The 21506-nt window shown below is 39.0% G+C and overlaps 1 protein-coding gene across 10 annotated transcripts in view; it reads right to left on the bottom strand.

Moving 5' to 3' along the window:
• The window catches only part of SLIT2 (slit guidance ligand 2), a 411548-nt gene that overhangs the window by 47839 nt on the left and 342203 nt on the right, over nucleotides 1–21506 (bottom strand). For all 10 annotated transcript variants that reach the window (XM_043544596.1, XM_043544595.1, XM_027832060.3 and 7 more), the window contains 5 exons: nucleotides 18564–18635; nucleotides 15868–16031; nucleotides 7722–7846; nucleotides 7484–7581; nucleotides 5854–5993 (listed from right to left, as the gene is read on the bottom strand). In XM_043544596.1, coding sequence (XP_043400531.1) covers nucleotides 5854–5993; nucleotides 7484–7581; nucleotides 7722–7846; nucleotides 15868–16031; nucleotides 18564–18635 — 599 coding nt within the window. The remainder of the gene's footprint in view (nucleotides 1–5853; nucleotides 5994–7483; nucleotides 7582–7721; nucleotides 7847–15867; nucleotides 16032–18563; nucleotides 18636–21506) is intronic.

The raw sequence follows: 21506 nt of genomic DNA on the forward strand, positions 1-21506 counted from the left end.
TTGGATAGCTACTAAGAAACAAGTCTTAACAGATAAATAAAAGGTCAACAGTGAAGTCAAAGGCTCAAAGAGATGGCTTGCCAGTCCTCAAAACCAGAAGTGGGTTCCATTCTGGAAAGTGATCTGACCACTAATCTGGCTAATTGGACTACTTGAAGGAATATTGCTACCTGTGAATTTTCTGCCAGAGAGCCAGAGGATCCTGAGGATAAGCACGCTCCTAAGAGCGGACACCTGACATACAATGGTACAGGGCAGAAGGCTTCTTTCTAAGCCTTTCTGGAGGAAGCATAGAATGGTTAGGATTCCAGGATTTCCAGGATATGCATTATACTGAGCACTTGTAGAATCTGACCAGACAGAGGAGTATTTTTATAGTCTTCTAGCCAACAGCAATGCCTTAATGACTCTGGAGGGCAGACTGAGACCTTCCAGTGCCTCCCTTTCAATAGCCTTGCTGTTAGTTGAAGTCATTTTGAGTCTAGATGAAGAGAGGATGTCTCTCCACCGCTCTCCACCGCTTTGTGAGAGGATGTCTGCTCTCCACGAAAGCTGGTGTGGGAGTTACAGTTAAATGAGGTCTGAGAATCAAGGTCTCCTTGGCCAATGAGGAATTATAAGAATTACCATTGCCTGTTCTCATTTTATTTTCTGGACCACCTTCCCCAGCAGTGGGAAGGGTGGAAATGCACATAGTAAGCCCTGCAGCCAACTATGCAACAGGGCATCTGTCCCCATGGCTTAAGGGTCTGCCTCCCTTGTGAAGTATTTTGATCTCTTTGTATTCCTAGGATTCGTGAATGGGTTGGTTGAAGAGAGGCCAAATGTCTGAACAATAAGTTTGAAGTGCTGAGATCCCTCTAAGCTTTCCCCCTGGACCTCAATTTTGCTGTTTTCCCTTGGAGAATCTATTGTCCCTTTGATGTTACCTGAGTGAGGATGAGGGGCAAAAGGAGTGCCTCTGTCTGAAAGCCAGTCTAAACTCTCTTCTGGGGGCACTTAGTGAGGAAGGGAGAGATTGTTTGGATTTTGCCACAATCAGCCACCACCTCCTCCAGATTTTCTCCAAAAAGGAGAGAGCATGTAAATTTGGCAGAGCAAAGAACTAGCTTAGAGTATCAACTGTCTGGAGATGGAGACATAGACAGTGTTTGACAGAGGCCATGGCACGGGCTGAGAAGCTCATTGCATCCATTGAGGTGTTAGCTATAAATGCTGCTGCTTGGGAGACTTGCTTTAAAATGGAACCAAAGTCAGGACGATCTCTGTCCTTAAGGGCTTTGGGATCTTGCAAAGCAGGTAGCTGCTAGGACGCTCAGAGTGTGGCGGAGGACGCTTCTAAGTCCTTTTTGAGAATGGCCTCCATCTTTCTATCCGTAGGATCCTTGGGGTAAAACGCCCCTTCAGAGGGGCTAATCATCCCAGGGAAGGGATGCTACAGAGCCATCAATAGACCCCTTAGGTTCTTGAATGTTAGTTATAGAGCCTGAGGTTGCTCTTGTTAATGCGCTTGTCCTTATCAGGCTTGTTCCATTCATCCCTAATCACTTCCTTGAAGGAAGAACAAAGAAGTATTGCAGCCTCGGGGAAGGCTTTTGAGACAAGAAATTTACTCTAAGGCTTACTCTGATGAGATTGCTCAGGTTGGGTTTGAATCATGGAACAGCCTTGATGCATGTAGCTTTAAATTTCTTAAAAAAAAACCCGCGAAAAACCTTTGCTCTATTTTCCCCCCGATTCCTGTTTGGATTCAGAGCCAGACTGCTCACCTTCCCCAGTGGAGGAGCAGAAAGAGGATAAGGAGGAAAAGACGACATAGGACTTGTATTTCTTGTTTTTTTGTGTGATTTTTCTTTCTGTTTTTTGCCTGTTTACATTTTTTAACTTGTTTAGCTTGTTTCAGGAGTGTAATAGCTCTGCTGTGGCTTTGGTGAGGCCTTTTGCAGCTAGCCTTCCTTAGGGTCTGAAGCCCTCATAAGAAGTTTGATTCAGAATCCTCCCCTGCTGAGTCCCATTTCCCAGCAGCATGGTGGGACTTCTTGTCCAACCTCTCCTGGTTGGCTTGTGAGGGAAGGAGTTTAATTAGAGGCCCTGCTTCTTTCTCCAGGGCACTCGGAACTCACTTTTAGATGGGGGGGAGCGGGGCAGGAGGACTTTTGGCCCTACAAGCCTCCCCACTTTGTTCTGCAAGAGTTCCCTGGGACTTACCCCCAAGTTGAGCAGTCAAGGTCCTCATCACTTTTGGAGCCTCACCCTGCTGGGATTCCTGGTCCATTTTCCCCCATTGGAGTTGCGTCTGCCTGGGTGGGTAGGGAACCTGATCTGCCTGTCTGACTGGTAGCCCCAGGACCTAACAGATTTAGAGTTGGTTGTCTGAGTACAGACTGGGCACAACTTACTGTCTGCCAAGCCTGGAAAAGCTGCCTCACAGTGCTTCAGTTTGACCCAATGTTTTCTTGGCTGTTCTGCTTTGCCTGTACAGGGGAAGAGGAGCCAGCAGGAAGATGCTGAAGTAGAGACTCAGGGAAGGTTAAATCCCTGAGGGGCTAACCAACTAAGGGAGGAGGAGGAATGCGGCGAGGAAGAGTACTGCTACCCACTGCCCAAAAAGTAGGTAGAAAAAGATAAAAAACAGAAGAGTGAGGGTGTGAGCTACAAAAACTGCCACTGTCTGCTGTCACGGAGAATATGGTGGCAAGCTGAAGCGAAGGTGGGGGAGGGTGAAAGGGGGGAAGCATGGCCAGAGAGTGCAATGCCAAACACTGATCTGCTTCTGTTAAGCTGCAGAGAGAGGAGAGCAGCCCAGATATCCAGAATTGTGGGAGACAATGGACTGCAATATGTAGAGATTGCTACATGTGAAATTTACAAAGTTCTTCATGCAGATTGAGTTACTTAGACTGAGATTTAGTTACTTACCTTTGAATCAGGCAGAGAACAAAATATCATAAAAACAATTTGTGACCTTTAACCAATTGTAACATTGTTTTATACTCTGTACACTACTGTTTCCCCATTCTCAGATCTTGACATGGTTTGTTAGCTGTACAAAGTTATAATTATAACATGATAGGCTTATTTATTTATTTATTTGAGACTGCAGGGTCAGTTAAGGCAGGATGTGAAGTCATTGTACACTGGGTGAAATCACAGTAGCTGATTTTATGGTGTATAGAGTTATATACACCAGGCAAATCTGGCCATATATATTTAGAAAGTATTTTCGTGGGGGGGGAGAGTGGGGGAGGGATAGCATGAGGAAAACCTGAGAGGTACTGAAGTATTTTAAAATCTTGACCATAATCTCTAAAGACCATACAATTAATAGTACAGAGCTTATAAAACTGTTTGGCCTTAATTTCAGAGATGTTGAGAACCTACAGTTCCCACTGACGACAATGACATCAACAGGAATTGTGAATACACAGTACATCTCTGAAAACAGAGTTAATTGTTTTTAAGAGTTCAAGTTATTTTCTTCTTTAAACTAGCCTTAAAGCAAAAACAAAACCAAATCAAAGTTTTGATTTAGAGAAACCAGGATGAAGTTTTCTTCTTAGAGCCATTCTGTCCAAGGACAGAATGCTGCCCTCCACAGAAATGTAATTACCTGACATTTCCCCAAGGACAAGTCAGCTTTTTTGTTTTGTTTTTAAAGTTACAATACTGTTTTCTGGTGTTTTGCCACCAGACTAAAAAACAAACAACTGCAACAGCAAATTAAAATAAAAACACATTACCAAGATTTCTCACTTCCCAATTTGTTACGTTACATTTCCCTAACCACGTATAGGCAGAGACACTTAAAAAGCAAAGCAGGACAGAAACTGTATAAAAATATGCTTAATAATTTTATGCTATTACATAATTAACTCTAAAGATGTTCATAAAATAGTTATGGCCCTGTGACGTTCGTGTCTCAGCAGACAGGACTGGAGTAGTCTAACCTATCTGGAGAAAAGACAGTCTGAGACAAAAGCCATAAAACAAAAACAAACCAAAACTCTGGTAACACACTACGAAGTTACTAGGGCTAAAAGCTCATGCAGATGAGGACTTAACCTTTTCCATGGATACACAAAACCTCAAAAGAGCTAATGCAGAAAATGGTTAGGTAATGACACCTAGCTCTATACTTCCATCTCTTCCAATCTGCTTGTGCAGTGGAATGACTTACCTAGTGGCTAATGGAGATTTTGAAATTGCTGACAGCTAGCCGGCTGAGACTCAGCTCACATAAAACTGATATAAGGATTACAGGAAAAATGCCAGACATTATATATGCACCTTTATTCGGGCTGGGGTTTGGCTACCATTCGTTTCTAAGACTTACAGCTAGGGATTCTCTTGAATCGTCAGTTGCTCCTAGATATACTGATAGTAGCAAATGGCAAAAGAGTGTTCTGTCATTTGTACTTAACAGAACATTGTGTCCTTTTCTTTTAGATGTGGACCTCACCATACTTATTCATACCTTTCCTATTTCAGTTATTGTAATTCACTCTGCATGGAGCTACATCACCAAATCATTTGGAAATTGCAGATAGTGTATGAATGCAGTTAAATGACTTGTAAGTGGTATTCCTTGTACAAAACACATTTCACTGAGTTCTGTGACCTGCGCATGTTGTCAATTGATTTCCAGGGTGCAGATTTAAGGTTTTGGCTTTAAGTTTTAAAGCCTAAAGGTATGGGCACTTAGTGGGGGCGTGCCATTCAAGTTAATATTGCCCTGGCTTAAAGAGAAGAATGTTGGTGGTTGTGTTCTTGATGAGGACCTTTGTTTCTGGAATTCACTTCCCTCTTTGGCCATCCACCAGAGCCCAGATTTAGTGCTTTTTACAGCATGCTGCAAGACTCACCTGTTTTCTCGTGTGTTTTCTTAGGGGCAGGGAGACCAACTGGGATTATGGGACAGGATGATCGAGTGGAGTTTATTCTGGCGTCAGAACAGTTCTTTAAATACTTTGTGTGTTTGATTATGAGTTACGTATTTAAGCTATATATGCACTTAGCAATTTACTGACACACAGTGAATGCATCTTAATAAATAAAATACCCTGCTTCCTGTTCTCTAAAGTTCCTGATTTTCAGGATCTTCCATTCCCATTTTCCAGCTGAGGCCACAGAGTCTATAAGAGTAACTACAGCAATAAAACTGGAATAACCACCCTTTATATGAGAAAGGAATGGTTTATACCTGGCCTGCAATTGACACTGACAGGTAAACAACTACAAGAAAAAAATTACTGGGGAGCACATGTGTGCATGAGCACGCGCACTGGGGCTGAGAACAGAGGGAGATAAGATTATATTCCCTTGTCACCACTATGCTTTTGTGTAGAGGGAGGTCTTGCCACAACCACTGTTCTGTTCTGGCAAGGTGTGAGCCCTGTGCTCAGTTAATATTTTGTGGCGGTGGAGGATAGAAACCATAAGGGTTGATCTTAGATCTGTACAGCTCCTACTTTTTTCCTTGACTGTCCTCCACGGGGCTTAGCTGGACCTTAGTGCTGGTGAAGACAATTTTATCTTTTAAATTAAAACAAAATGTGCATGATTTTTAACTTTCAAAATGTTATTTGTTAATTTAAAAAAATCAATGAATGAACATCAAGAGTGCATTGGTGCAGTGTGTTGTGTTGTTTGGTGTGTGTTTTTTGTTTGTAATTATACATTTGACCAAATAAACCAAATAAAAGAGTCACAGGGTGAAAACCTCACCCCACAGTAGTCAATGGCAAAACTTCCATTGACCTCAGTGGAGCCAGGATTCAACCACAAACTTTAAAGCATAATACTATTAATTTACAATCAGTGTTAAATTGCTTGCGTTTTTTCTCATATTCCTACCAGTATATTCAGGTGGGCAAAGGCAAGTGTAGTTGTTAATTCCATCTACACAGGTAGAATTATTTTCACAATCATTATCTTCGCAGTCATCAACATTCACTTCACAGTTTTCGCCTTCAAATCCATCTGCACAAGTGCACCTGTAATACAGAAAATATACTTGCTTATGATGAATCAGACAACTAAACACATAATTGTAACATTAGTTATTAAGTTCTATATCATTTGTAAGAGTTCTAAAGTTTTTTTTAAATTTTATAACACTGCCAGTATTTTTCAGAAAATAATTTTAATTATAGACCTATCCTTGCATTTCAAAACTAAATGTTTCCTTCCCCATTTATGTTCTTCTATTGAATGCATGCTACCTTTATATTATAGGACTGCTTATGAGTGCTGATCTCTAAAACTGATTTTTTAAAACATACAAAATATCACCAAGGTGTTATAATATATTAATACATAGAAGGCCTTTATCTTGGAAAGATTATGCATATGCTTAACTTTACTCATGTAAATGTTTGCAGGAGCAAAGTCTAATATACAATATACATGAATGTAATATAATGATGATTTATTTATTATGTAAAGACTGTAAACTCTTCAAGGCAGAGATTGTACCTTCATTTATGCATGTTTTCACAGCATGTAGCATATTAAAAACAAATAATAAATAAAAATATAATATTTATATATATATATATTATACTATCTATACACTTGACACATATTTTGATATAATTCAGTGTATCTATTATATTTATATTGCACCCATAACTGTGATTATGTTGTTAATTGGACTTCTGAAAATGCACGCAATATTAAAAAAGAAGAAAGATAGGTCATATTATGAGGTTTCAAACTGTGACTGTGTCCCTTTAGATTCTTATTAAAACATGACTATGGCATGATATTAAAATGTATAGAGTTAATTTTTAATTGGAAAGAGTCTAATCTTGAAACAGAATTTGGATATATAAATAAGGATAATTTCTTAATGAATTGCAGAATAAAGAGTGTTTCTTTTTAAAGTGGCTTTTCTAACAAGCTTGAGGAGTAGATTAGCATTCTAATGTGAAATTATTAGTCATTTAATAAAGAACTATATTTCATAATTCATGAAGTACATCTGGAGTAATTGTACTGTGTGATTAAATAACAAGATTAAAAATGCTCACAGCATGTTTATCTACTGTCATAGTGGTTTGGAATGAATCATTAATTTTCTGTTTCACTGGGATTTACAACTTATCATTTACATGCTGTCTGTTGAAGTAATACACACAACAACAGCTGAATTGTGAGACTTTTTCAGCAGGGATTTAGCTAGCTATTAATTAACATAATGGAGTCAATACTATGTTGTCTTGCCCTGATATGCCTTGACTAATCACATTTTTTTAAACAGTTTTAAAGCACTTTAAGCTTTCTGAGGACAGAATTTTTTCCTAATACTCCAGAAGCCCTGAAAGACTACTGCTGTGGTTTTGTGTTTATCAACAAACATCTCCTCTCCTCATTACTCTCTAGGAGCCAAAGATTAATAGCCAAAAGATTTTAGTTTTCCTTAACAAGCAGTTCAATCTCAGTAGACTTTTCTTTTGTTTTTATTGATTTAAAAAACCCCTACCAAAATCCATCTTTTTCTCCTTCTTTTAAATGGCAAGTTCCACCATGTTGGCAAGGGTTACTGATGCAGGCATGAATTGGAATATCACAGTCCTGGCCCTGCAGACAGAACAACAAAATAAAAGATAAAATAAAACAAAAAAGACTGGTGGAAGAGAGCCAAAAGAGACTTTTCATGAGTGGGGCAAACGATGAAGCTTACATTTTCCTCAACTCTCTTCTCACCACCCAGTACATACCTTGAAACCATATGGGCAGGTACATCTGTAGAAGTCAACAGGATCATTGTTACAAGTGCCATCATTTTTACATGGATTTGATAAGCAGGGACTACATTTGGCAAGTATATTAACATCCACAGGCCCTTAAACGAAATACAAATTTGATAGTCAGAAACTAACATCTCTCATCATTTATTTATTTTTGACAATACACTTGTGTTAATTTGCTTATTTTCTACTTATCCTGGTATTTCTGCATATTCCATATGCAGGTCTAGCCTTAACACTTTTTTTTCAAAATCAAGACTGAAAATATTTGGCCTTCATCCTTCATTTTCCAACAGTAAGGGAAAAAAAATCCACTGTACTATTTCCTCCTCCTCTCTCCTCAAGTCTAAAAATAAATAAATCATCTGCATCTACCATCCTCGCACCCTACTGTGTTCTGACGGAAATGAACAACACAGTCACCGTTCATTTGGCTCTGAAAACCAGAATGTCACAGTTTTCAGGCTTGTCCTTAGTGGTGTTACAGAAAACAGTGTTTTGTGCTGTTTTTCATTTTGTTTTAAACCATATCAACTGTCCACCTGGAGGATCTATGGGCTAGCTCAGCAAGTGAAATTATCACCAGTTGCATGAGCACAGAGGTATCATGGGACTACAGTGCAGAGGTCGGTCATAGAATGATGTTACCACCTTACCCTCCATGTTACCACCTTACTCTCCAAGTGAACATCCCTCTATTCTAACCCTCCTCTACAGAAAGCCATGTCTATGTGCAACTTGAGATTGTGGATACTCATGCATGTGGTGAGCCTACAAGCAATGTGACTGCACTGCCACCACATGCATACATCTACTGACTCAGATTGGGGCTGGTGTCCATGCTTCTGTTCACCTTCCCTGCAATACAGGTGAGCACTGTTTGTTAGTTTGTGTATTCAAGTCCTCACCCTAATTGATTGCGGCAACAGAACTGAGCAACTAATACTTATGAAGTCTGAGGTTTTGTAATGTAAATCAGCTGAGAACTTTGTTGTGTACTCCCCATAATATTAAAATACTTCACAGTTGCCCTTTTTGAATTTTTGGAGTGTCTGCAAAAATGTACCTTTTCCTGTAACTTTTTTTTGTGTGGAAAAAATTTCATCTAAATCGGGCAGAAATTATTTAACCAATTAACTGGGAGCCTGAAAATTTCAGAACACATTTTCCCCATGGTTCATTTTCTAGTTATGAGTTGGGTAGACTGGATCTTTGTTACATGATTGAAGTCGCATGCTATTTCTTCATGACATCCAATTAGCAGAGCCTAACCCATGGTTTGTCTTTGTAGGCCCATGTGGGAGATGGGACCAAAAGAGAACAGAATGGCAACTGAGTCAGTCATTTATTAAGAATGCCTGATAAGTGTAGCCAACCATTGGCCCACTCTCCTCACTATCCAAGTTAACAACAGTAGGTAAAGAAGAGTCTGTCACAGAGTCTATGTGAGATGAGGAGGACTCCATGGGGATGGAGAGCCACAGGGGGCCCTCCATGTTTTGATGTTAATCTAAACTAAACATCAAAACTTTTGAGGTTCCGATGTTATTAAGTTTACATGTGGCTGTTCAAACCTAAGGCTGGTTTACTGCATTATTTTATGTGTTTTCCTATGGAGAGGTTGGATTACCGTGTGCTCTTGAACTGTAAATAGTTATTATGAAGCAGAGGTTTACAAGAGGAGTATTGTTTAATAAGCAGTTTTATAAATGGGCAAGCTGGTTCAGTGCTTGTATGTGTAGTTTTGCGATTGCAAAGTCGAGGCTTGCATTTATCTTATTTCCTTTGTAATCCTACACAAAGGGTAAAAAAAAAATTAAAGCTGAAAATAAGAATATTGTGTTATTCTGAAAGTCACAAATAAGCAGAGGAAAGCTGAAAATTGTAAAATACTCTACATCTCAATAGGGTAGGAAGCCAAAAACACCTTGTCTTTTCCTATCTCTTTAGTCAGCTGAGGGACAGGTATATTCAGCTGCTTTGTTATAGGTAAAAAGTAAACTTTTCTTGCTTGGGTGTAGCAGCCTGAAAAAGAAACTTTTTTTTTTTTTTTAAATTCCCTGAAACATCGATGGTGCCTTGCAATAAAGAAGGCCAGTTGACATGTGACTGCTCCTTCCCAATATTATTTTACACAACTTTCATTTGCTAATCTTCAACCTGTTGCTATTTGTAATAAACATCCTGCATAAATAACTTTCATTGAGTAATGCCATAGCTACACATTGAAACTATTAGGAAGAGACGCTGGCTGGGGTCCAGGCCAGGAGAGTTATTTAAATCTGGCTTTTGGTGCTGGCCCTTCTGGTATGTGATATGGAAGCCTTCTATCCTTGTAATGCAGGATTGGTTACCCAGATGCAGAGCTGAACACACATCTTTGTGGGTGCTCTTGGGCTATGTCAACATTAAAGGAAAATTTGGTGGGCAGAAAATCACCTAAAATGGAAAGAGACTTTTCATGTGAAAAAAAAAATCTAATATCAACAATAGCTTTGCCAGCGAATCAAAGACACTTCACAGATGACTTTGGGCATTAGGCTGGATAATTTTATCATTTAAAATAGTACACTGGAAGGCTGTTTGTACCAAATAGTAAATAAATTACAAATCATACTCCATGCTTTTCTTGCCAACCTGTGTGATAATCAAACATTTTATTTTGGGAGTTAAATAGGGAGGTTTTGTTATATTGAAGAAAACATTTATGGAAAGGAGCTGAAAAGCTATGCCATCATAAAGATATTGTAGAGTGTTCTAGCACAGAAGAAGCTGACAAAAGTTTACTTTCAAAACGGCTGGTATTGGTGTGCTTCTGTGCCAGAGCTTGTATGACAATGTAAAGAAATAAAAATGCACTAAGCTACAGTAAGGAGGTGGTGTTTATTACTAGTGACACAAACTGTATATGGATCACTGACCATTCTTGTGTCATCAGCTTATTTCAAACAAGAAGTGTAAAACTAATTAAAGTTCCTGTTAAAGAGACAAACAACAGAACTATGCAAGTTGAAACAAATGCCATAAAATTATCTTAAAAGTTCTGCCTGAATGAATGCCATAAGACTCAATGGTTAAATCAAGCAAATATGGAGAAAGTGGGATGTACTGAAAAAAAGCAATTGGTGACTTATGACACTGTGCTGTAACCCTTAATCTTTACTTCCTCATCTCTGCTGTATATCCCACATATCGGACACACTCTTCTTTCCCGCTTATGTAACAAAATCTTACTGTCAAAAATTTTGGTTATCTTAAAATTTAAAAAAATAGTATCTATAATTTTGATTCTCCTCTGAAGTTCTTTGATCTAAAAATCTAAATGGAAATTCTGTGAGAAGAGGCTGTTTTGGGAGGTTTCTGGTAATCTGTAGTGTTGGATCAGAAATATCAAAAGAGCAACAAAGGCCAGTAGTGTCACAGTGTGGGAAAAAGAAGAAATACCATTTTTTAATTATCTCAAGAAGTGTTTTGAGCTTTTGGTGAAATTTCTGTCAGCTCGTTTTATGTAAGTCAGTTTACCCTACCCTAATTAGACAGAATCTAACATTCTAATTTTCCTTGTATAATGTGAATTCAGCTCAAAGGATAGAAACGCCATGTGAGTAAAAAAAGTAAATAAAATCTCATTTACAGAAGGCCTATTACAAATCAAAGCCAGTTGTCACCTTTAACGCCACATCTAGAGGTCCTGCTCCTATTCCTGCTTATTCAAGTATAGCATCTGTTTCTGCTCCTATTTTTTTTTTCTTTTTTTTCTATCTTCCTGTTCTCCGCCTTTATGTTGTTCTCAGTTTCCTCTCTTTACTGCTCTTTTCATTTTGGGTACATTTTCAAAAGTGCTTAACTGATTTAGGAGCCTAAGGACCTGTCTACACAGCAGGGCAATGCACTCTATGGGGGTCTGATTTCTAAAATACACTTTATTGTGCGTTAACTGTTCCATACAGACCATGCTGGTTTGAAACAGTATTATGTTAAAGCACACTGGAGAAACTTTGGTGAACACCAGCAGGATTTACACAGACCAATTAATTCACAACATATTAGTGTGCTTTATAAATCACACCCCCATAGAATGCATTACTCCACCATATGGACAAGCCCTAACTTACAATTTCAAAAGTGACTTGGACACGTAGAAGCCTAAGTCCCAATGAGACAGTAATTAAAGTTGTGCCTGATTTTGCGTTATAAATACTTATTTCAAACTGAAAAATTTGATTCACCTTTTTAAAGCTATCGGGTTACAAAAAAGGAAAAGTTTCAGATACTTTTAATTCAACTCTTGCTCAAAAAACATTGTTTTTAAAAATATTTTGTGCCCACATTAAATCTTAATGTAAACATAAGCTAACACTTTAGAGTCTCTCTGTGTGTAGATATAAATGGAAATAAAACAAAGGTTAGTTAAGATAAATAATGTGAATGTCTCAGACAAGACCTACAGAGAAAGAAAGGATATCTCTTTCTACACTCTGTTGCTTAGCTGACATGGTTTAAATCGTTCTCAGATGTTTGTTTACTTTGTAAACCTAACAGCAGTAAAGGGGTAGCTCTAGGACCCGATTCTTATTTGCACTATGCCCTTTCACACCCCTCTGCAAATGTAAAGGGGGCTTCATGTAAAGAAGAATCAGGCCCATAGGCTACTGCTCAGTATTGTACATTATATAAAAGTCCACAGCATGTGTATATATTTCACTTACCTAATAAATCTGTTAAATACCGGGGGATTTTGTATAATGTAGAAACCGAGCATGTATGATACATACAGTCTATATGACACTTTTTAAAGGAAAAATAATATAAACAAAACCAAAATTAGCTCACAAAGAAATGTGTTGGAAGAGGATACCAAGGTTATTTATATAGTGATATTGTACAACATATAACAAAGAATCACCCATAAACTCATCCAAGAAAAGAGCGGGGGAAAACAAACAGTAAACATGCATGTTTTAGGAAAGGAGTCTGCTTGAGGTACATGTAGGGAAGGTCAGAAGGTCTAGTCTTAACCAGATAACCCATTCAAGGGCTATTTACAACCTTACCTGGTGTGAGAAAACCACAAGGCCCTGGAATCTCTAGAAGCAGGGCATGGATTGTGAAAAGCCAAAAGTAAAAGATTGAGAGTCTGTTAGAGGTATGTATAAAAATAAAAACTAGAAAAAAATCCTAGGGAAAAAATAGACTAAGGAAAAATGTAATCAGGAGAGGTCCCTATAACTTCAAAAATAATTCACCAGCTTCCAAAGATTCATTTATGTGAATGTTTACCACTCAGAAGGGATTTTCACTGGAAGAGTTGTTTTCCATTGGATAGTAACGAGCTGTTACATAAGCCAACCTCAACAATACATTTTGCTTTCAATAGCAACCCAAATACTGATAAGAAGGAATTATCTGCAATTCTTGTTCTCTGAATACATACATTATAACAAATTACCATTCTTGGGTCTGTGCACCTACATGTGACCAAAGCAGAAACCCCGAACTTCCAAGTTCCAAATTCTTGGTTCCAGCAGGGACATCTTGTACAGCACACATGTTCCTCCCAATGTCCCTGCTGCCAGATGCATTCTATGCAGAAGGATAAATTACTTATGTATGAATGGAAAAAAACCCACACCCTGAATAATAAAGACAAAATGTGTTACAGGGCCTTCAACTCACTGCGGAGGGTGGTGATGACTGGTGATCTGTTATCATGTGCATCTTCACAGAATGGCTGCTGCAGGCAAGTAATTCTGTCTTCTCTAAAGACACCCATCATAACAGATCCCCACTCCTGAGAGATAAAGCAGCTACAGAAAATTTTCTATGAAATAAATACACCTGCAGGGGTGAAGAAAGAAAAAGCTGCAATAGGGAACAGAAGAAACACAAGCAAGATGCGCATACCTTGAACAGTAACACTAAAAGATGAACAGATCTAGATATATAGAGTGAGTGTGTGAGAGAAGACACTCCATACATTTTAAAGTATTTCTATTTTAAGCAAAGATTATTAAAAAAACCTGACAAAATTAGCTGTAAAAGGAGGGGGGAGAAAAAGATCCGCCCCCACACCCTACCCCTCTACACGAAGCCTGGAAAGAGTGTTTGTAGTACTAGTAGTACACCACATCTCATATCCTGTCTAGGTATCAGCATGTCAGAAATAATGCTTAGCAAATGTGTATAGAGAAATCCAAGTGGATGGTTTCCAAATCTCCTGGTCAGAACTAGATGATTTGTTTGTGGCAGCAGATTTGTCTCATAAGGAACCAGCCTTGACATGACTTTAGAGCAATAGTCATGTCAGACTAGAACAATAGTTATCTTAGGGACAGCAAAGCCTAATGAATTAGTGTAAAACTCAACACAAACAGGTTAGATTTCTAATGGCTTTAATTTACTAAAAGCCTAGTTGACCTTCCGACACCCAGCTGTGGAGAAGAGCCTCACTGAGGTGAGCATGCTGGAAAATGGAAAAAGAAAAACATCCTGATGATCAACTAAGGTAGAATTCTATAACTATTTTAGGAAAGGATGTAGGATGCATCTTTGGCACCACCATGTCTTTGAAGAATTTGCTAAAAGGTGAATCAGTCAATAGAGCTTGGAGCTCACTCAGTCTGTAAGCTTAAGTCACTACCACAAGAAAATAGCCTTGCACGGAAAAACTGAGTTCACATTTATTAAGCATCTCAGGAGGAGTTATCAATTTAGGCAGGATCACTTTAATAATCCCATATTTCTTATTCTTTTTATTGGGTGGTCCAAAGTATTTAACTTTAAGAATCTAGAGACAAGGGGGAGCAGCAAAAGTGCTCTACACATTTAAAAGGTTTAAGAAAAGAAAAGAAAAGAAAAGAAAAGAAAAGAAAAGAAAAGAAAAGAAAAGAAAAGAAAAGAAAAGAAAAGAAAAGAAAAGAAAAGAAGTGGGGAAAGAAAGACCAATATGTAAAATATCAGAAGTCCTGTTTCACATAAGGGCCAAGAATTAGGATAGCCTAAGACCTTAGAGACCACAAACTTAGTCAGATTCATAAAAAAGACTGAACTGTTATATGGATAACAACAACATCCAGAGTGATAACAGTTAATGTGAACAAAAAGAGTATTGGGGAGGAGATAAAACCTTAAAACAATCTCTTTACTCTAAACTATTAGGGAATATGATAAGACCATCATGGAGGGAAACTACCCCACATTTCTGTGCTGTGAGGTTTCTTGCACCTCCCTCTGAAGCATCTGGTGCTGGCCACTGCTGGAGACAGGATACTGAGTCTAATCCAGTCTGGCAGTTTGTGCTGCATCACAGGAACTGCAAGGCTCACAGACCGAATAATCAAGGAAACGTTTACAAGTTTTGCTGGAAATATTGAGAATGAAGCACCAGAGATTAGTGAAACTATATTCTTTGATGAATAAGGTAAGAGTTATAACAGTGTTTGCGACAGGTAACAATGCAGTGGGCCCTATAGAAAGCGCATTTATCTTGAATTCAGCTGGATGTAACTGTTAACATTTTAATTTTTGTAATAAAGAAATTTGAGCACATTTTATTGTTTAAAATATTTTAAAAGAGTTTCTGAATTACTCAATTTATGAAGTGTCTTCTTTAACAGTCAAGGTTTTCCTAGCAGAGAGCACAAATGTTCTTACAACTCGCTTAGGCAGGAGCAGACTGTTTTGTGGCTCATGGAGAGGATATATACAGTGTGTCACTTTATAACAGTAGTGTATCCAGGGTTCCCACTGTGCTGCTATGAAATGAAGCTATGCCACTGATTTAAAGAAATAAGTCTGCCATGTGTCCAGCATTTCAACTGTGAACCAGAGAAGCTTCTTCTACAACTTTTGTCAGAAAGGAACTGGAAATTGGAACACTTACAAGAATTTATGCTGCATAGGTTGAGATGCTCTTTGTTGGAACCAATGGCTATAGAACTTTGAGTATGAGGAGTATCCACCTTGGTCCTGCCCATGACAAAGGACCCAACAGTAAAGGTGTTATAATGAATATCTTTAGAAAGTATCATTTCACAATTTCACATTTCACAATTCAACTATTCCACTGTAAAATTTCAAAATTGACTGCCACATCAGAAGAAACATAAAACAGTACCTTGGCAAGTAAATTTTTTAGATGGAGTTGTGAGAAGTAGTTTATCTGCCATTTCTCCAGGACCAGCACAACGTGCAATACCAGGTTCTTTGTATTCTGACTTTACCCAGTCGGACAACCATTGCATATTACAGTCACAGTACAGAGGATTTGCTCCAATAGCACTGGGGGGAAAAAACATAACAGTTTTATGTGCTTGCTTTGTATAACAAAAACAAATCTATAATCAGCAGAAAACTCCTAAAAGCTAAATGCGCTACATGGATTACCTGGATCTTGGCTTTGAAACTAGGACTCAGCAACAAACTTTGCCAGAATGCTAGCCATTGTTCTCAGTTACATTAATATGGATTTTGGAGAACTGATGCTAATGTGCTCAGTATCACCCTTTGTACTTAAATGGTCAATGTATTTGAGTTTAACAAAGAGCGTCTGAAGCTGTGGAAAAAATTTTGTAATGGGAAGTTAAGTTAGCCAGAGGATGAAGTAAAACCCTTGCACTCCAGTGGCTCTTCAACTGGGGCTTAAGGCCACCCTGCAAAAAATGGGGGAAACCATTAAAAGAAATATACTTCCCTCTTCCAGTTCATGGCTGCATGCCCTGCATAAATCATTTGCTTTTATCTTTCTCCCCACAAAACTGCAATTTATTATTTTCTCTTTGGAGCTCTGCCAATGAATATAAACCCATGGTTACTGATCTCATCAGAGATCTCCTCTTCATGATTATGTAAGGAGATTTCCTGAGCAAGCTCAGTGCTTATGGCATTGATAGCAGTCAGTAGAGGCAGGCCTAAAAGACCTGCTCCTGGGGAAGGACAGAACTCTGCCACTAACAATCTGAAGTAATGCAACATTTTTAGCAAGTTCCACTGAATCATTATCCCCTCAGTGGGCCCTACAGAAAGCGCATTTATCTTGAATTCAGCTGGATGTAACTGTTAACATTTTAATTTTTGTAATAAAGAAATCTGAGCACATTTTATTGTTTAAAATATTTTAAAAGAGTTTCTGAATTACTCAATTTATGAAGTGTCTTCTTTAACAGTCAAGGTTTTCCTAGCAGAGAGCACAAATGTTGTTACAACTCGCTTAGGCAGGAGCACACTGTTTTGTGGCTAATGGAGAGGATATATACAGTGTGTCACTTTATAACAGTAGTGTATCCAGGGTTCCCACTGTGCTGCTATGAAATGAAGCTATGCCACTGATTTAAAGAAATGAGTCCGCCACGCGTCCAGCATTTCAATAGGCAGTCCTGGAAATGCCTTCGGTATTCCACTGCCCTTGAGACTGTTCCACATCCTGATCTCACACCACTAGGCCTTCTGAGAAAGTAAGAGGATCCCAGGAAAAATGATCAGAGCATGGCTCAAATACCATGAACAGAATGAAGATTGCAGAAATGCTTCTCATTCTGCCTGACTAAGCAGGAAGGACTTCTGTGATTTACCCTGCTGAACCCACTCACTTAGTCAGGCATGGGGAGCAGTAAAAAAAAAAAAAAAAAAAAGATCCAGTTCTATAGATGCTTTTATTCTCCTTACTCCCATGTTACACATACGAGAGGTACCCCCCCCCCCCCCGCTACTGTTCCAGAGAAAAAGAGGAAATGGTTCTCCACCTATGAGAGAGGGAAAACGCTCTCTGCCTTCTCAAGAGAAAGGTGATGCTTCCAGCTTCAAATTGAGGGAGAGAAATATCCCTTGTTAGAAAAAGAACAAGAGGAAGAATATGATAGAACTTTCTCCTACCTAGAACCCGGGGGAAAAATAGCTGCAGTGCATAAAGCAGTCACCTCTCCAAAAAAGCAGAGGTACGCTCTGTCTGCTGACACAGTGACATGATGCTGTGTCACCACGAGATGGCACAAAAATGCCACCAGGTAGAGCTGAGATGAGGGGAATTACTCTACTTAAAAATCAAAATATAGGCAAGTCTAACATGATTGCCAATACAACAGGCAAACAACCTTTTTATGGGGGTGGGGGTAAGGAGAGGGTCAAACTTATTTGCTCATACATGTTTTTAAAATGCTTCCGAAGAGCATGACCAAAGATACTTATAGCTGCCATCTTGGAATCATGGAAGGGGAAGACAAAAACTCGGAGGGTTAAAGTACAAGAGAAAGCAGCCACTTTGTCATTTTATTTTGCATGTACACAAGAAATTCCTTTCACTCTTCTTTCATAACCTCCATCTCCTACTCCCTTTCCAGTTCCCCGTGCCAGTTTCATCTGTCTTCATGCACATGTGTCATCCTGATAGCAGCATTTGAACGAATTGTAAATAAGGATGAAACCAAAATTAATCAGTACCCTTTCAAGTTTCTGTGACATTCCCAGAGGCTGAATACGTCTGAGCACAAAGCTGGACCATTACTTGCTCACAGCAAAACAAAAACAGATGACTCCACATATAAAGACACTTAAAAACTGCATCTGATCAGCAATGTCAAACTCAGGTATGTTTGTACACTTGTATGCAGGAATATACTCTCTCCTCTCTTGCAAGGATCAAATTCAGTATTTTCCTCTGAACTCCAACGGTTCCAATTCACCTTTGCTCTTTGTAGCACACAGAAAACTGAGCAAAATAGCCAGATGTTACTCTAGAAAAAAGTCTTTCCATGAAATGCTGATCCAGGCAGGAGGTCCACATACATGTCAGTAAAAAATATATGACTGAATACTCACAGATGTGATAATGCTGAAAGATCATTAAAAGCTCCTTCAGGAACAACAGAAATATCATTGCCATGTAAAGACCTAAGGAAAAGAAAATAACCAAAATAGGTATTTTTTCTGAGGAAGCACAAGTGAACTTGCCTTTTGTTATTTTTCAACAACTATAAATGCCTGGAACTCAGCAGTTTAACTCTGCAGGCTTGTGATTTTACAAACTTGATTCAGTTTCACATTTAATTTCAGTTCCTGTGCATTTGCAGCCTTCCCACCTGCCTGCCTCTCAGGTTTTTGTTCTGAATTCGGACTAAAAATTTAAACGATTTTATTTTTTAATTAAAAAAATAAAACTTGCTCAAGATGCAGATCAACTATTAATACTGCAGTACTTAGTGGGTTCAGAGCAGGGAAAAGAAGAGAAAGTAATTCTTTGTTAACTTTTCAGAAGCTCAACTAGAATTTCACTGACTGTGTTTGTGCTCTTCATTTGCTTTTTGCAACATACATGCCACAAAGGTTCACGAAACCAATTGTGAATCTGTAACTGATATTAATATAATCATAAAATGAAATTCTTTATTGATGAAAAACACTGGGGAGTTTCAGTCATATCTGGGGCAGATCTACCCAAAAGGGTTCTCCCTTCCTATCTATATAAACTTTCATTCACGCATATAGCTACACATACCTAGGCTTATGATTAAAATCGTATGAGGTGTTTTTATAGTTGTGTAGGCTAAAGCATGGTGCGTTAATATGGCAACTGAGTACACTGGCCCCGAGTACTGAAATGCACGGTAAGGTCAGGAAGGCAGGATATACCCCAGGCAGCACTAAAACACCAGTCAACTGAGCACCCCTTCTTGACAGAGAGGCTCCCATTGATAAGTGCCTGAACTGGGTTACTGGGACTGTGGCCTCGACAAATAGAATACTGCTTACTACTTTGCTTGCTGCATTGCAAAAATCAATACCTTACCCTCCCTTCCCCATCTTTGCATTTATTAGTGGTGGATATTAACAGAGCTGCAGTTCATATGTTATGTTTTGGGTTTCACAAGTACTGTGGTAGCAGCTGTTTATGTGAGTTAGCTAGGCTGAAGAATTTGCGTAATGCAAGGATTTAAAACTAATGAGATGGATACCTATAGACCTGGACAATTGTGCAGGGTTCTGGCACGGGTTCTTATGGAATTATGTGGTTGCTTTGTACGACACTTTTTTCTGAATCAGCCTGGAGTTTCTTATTCTTTTTCAATATTGTTGGCTTGACAGGATCACAATTTTGGTGGGCAGATCCTGACAGCAGAGAATCAGACTCCCTTCAGTGGGTAGTTCTTGGAGATCCAAGGGGTGGACCTCCAATAACTGAGGTCAAAAGGAAGGAGCTGAGTCCAGATTTGGAAACTGCTGGTGTTCATATGGTGTAAAGGCACACCTCTGAAGCTACTATCTTGTTCCCTAGAATCTCAGCTTTCGTTAAGAAACAAAAACAAAGAAATCCCCAGTAAAACTCTGTTGTGGTTGTGAAAAAATCCTCAAATGTGAATAATGTGATACAGTGATAAGAACAATAGCTGAGAGGTGTGAACTGCCCCATTCAGATCAGGTAGTGATAACTCAGAACCTAGTGATATTAATGATGACATTTAAATTACTTCATTCCTCATGTAAGGAAGAAGAGGGAGGACCACAGAACTGCACACTTTACTGTGAACAGCCTCTCATTTTAGTGCCAGAAGTGGGTTGCATTTGGCCTCCCTCCCCCCTCCGGTTAAGGAGGAGCCAAACTTCAGGAACCTAGCAGATCCCTTTGGAATACCAAAGTCTCACATAGGAGAAGACAAACTCAAGGAGCCTAGTGGAGCTTAGAGAGCTTCTCAAATAATTTGAGCATGTATTCAATTAGCTGAGAGCAATGCCTCATTTTGGTGACTCACATGGGTAGGTCTCATTTTGTGTGCAGCGCTTGGAAGAATTTCATCACCTTCTCCTCTACACCCCCAATCTAATGCCTGGGTTGAGTTGCCTTCTTTGTGAATTAGTCACCATCTTTCCTAGGAAGCAGGTGTTGGCACTTGCAGGTAAGCCTAAAGCACTCTTACATGGCATAATGTCTTTCTACATAGCAGGCTGCTCTCGGTTGTGGTAGACTACCAAATAATATGATACAGGCTCTGTTAGGGCCTTCGACTAGAGTGACTGCGTGACTGAGTGAATCTGGAATTAGAGCACGCTCCAGGTTAGAGCATCAAAAGGGGTAAAACTGGTGATAGCTTGGCTGGCTAACGCCTACCTCCTTTCACCACTGCCGGCACAGGTTGCCTTAACAAGTTATCCCGTTTACAGATTTAATAAAGTAGCTAGTACGTGAATAAACATCCAGTTATATCTCTCCATCCTCACTGTCCCTTCCCATTCACAGTATGTCCTTTTCTGTTCACACAGGCAAGACAAAAGATGTTAGCCCAGCTGGGTTGGAGTAGTGATGGCCAGGGTTGCTATGAGGGTGGGTGCGCAGAGAGATTCTTTCAGGAGGAAAGGAAGATAGGGACAAAATAGCTAAACAGGGGAGAGAGAAACAGATGGACTGGTTTGAAGTAGGGCCGTCAAGCGATTAAAAAAATTAATCGCAATTACTCGTGATTAATTGTACAATTAATCGTGCTGTTAGACAATAATAGAATACCATTTATTTAAATATTTTTGGACGTTTTCTACATTTTCAAATATATTGATTCCAATTACAACACAGAATACAAACTGCACAGTGCTCTTTATCATGAAAGTTGAACTTACAAATGTAGAATTACGTACAAAAAAACCTGCATTCAAAAATAAAACAATGTAAAACTTTAGAGCCTACAAGTCCACTCAGTCCTACTTCTTGTTCAGCCAATCACTCAGACAAACCAGTTTGTTTACATTTGCAGGAGATAATGCTGCCTGCTTCTT

Source organism: Chelonia mydas, chromosome 4 (genome assembly GCF_015237465.2).
Source record: "Chelonia mydas isolate rCheMyd1 chromosome 4, rCheMyd1.pri.v2, whole genome shotgun sequence".
Lineage (NCBI taxonomy): Eukaryota > Metazoa > Chordata > Testudines > Cheloniidae > Chelonia > Chelonia mydas.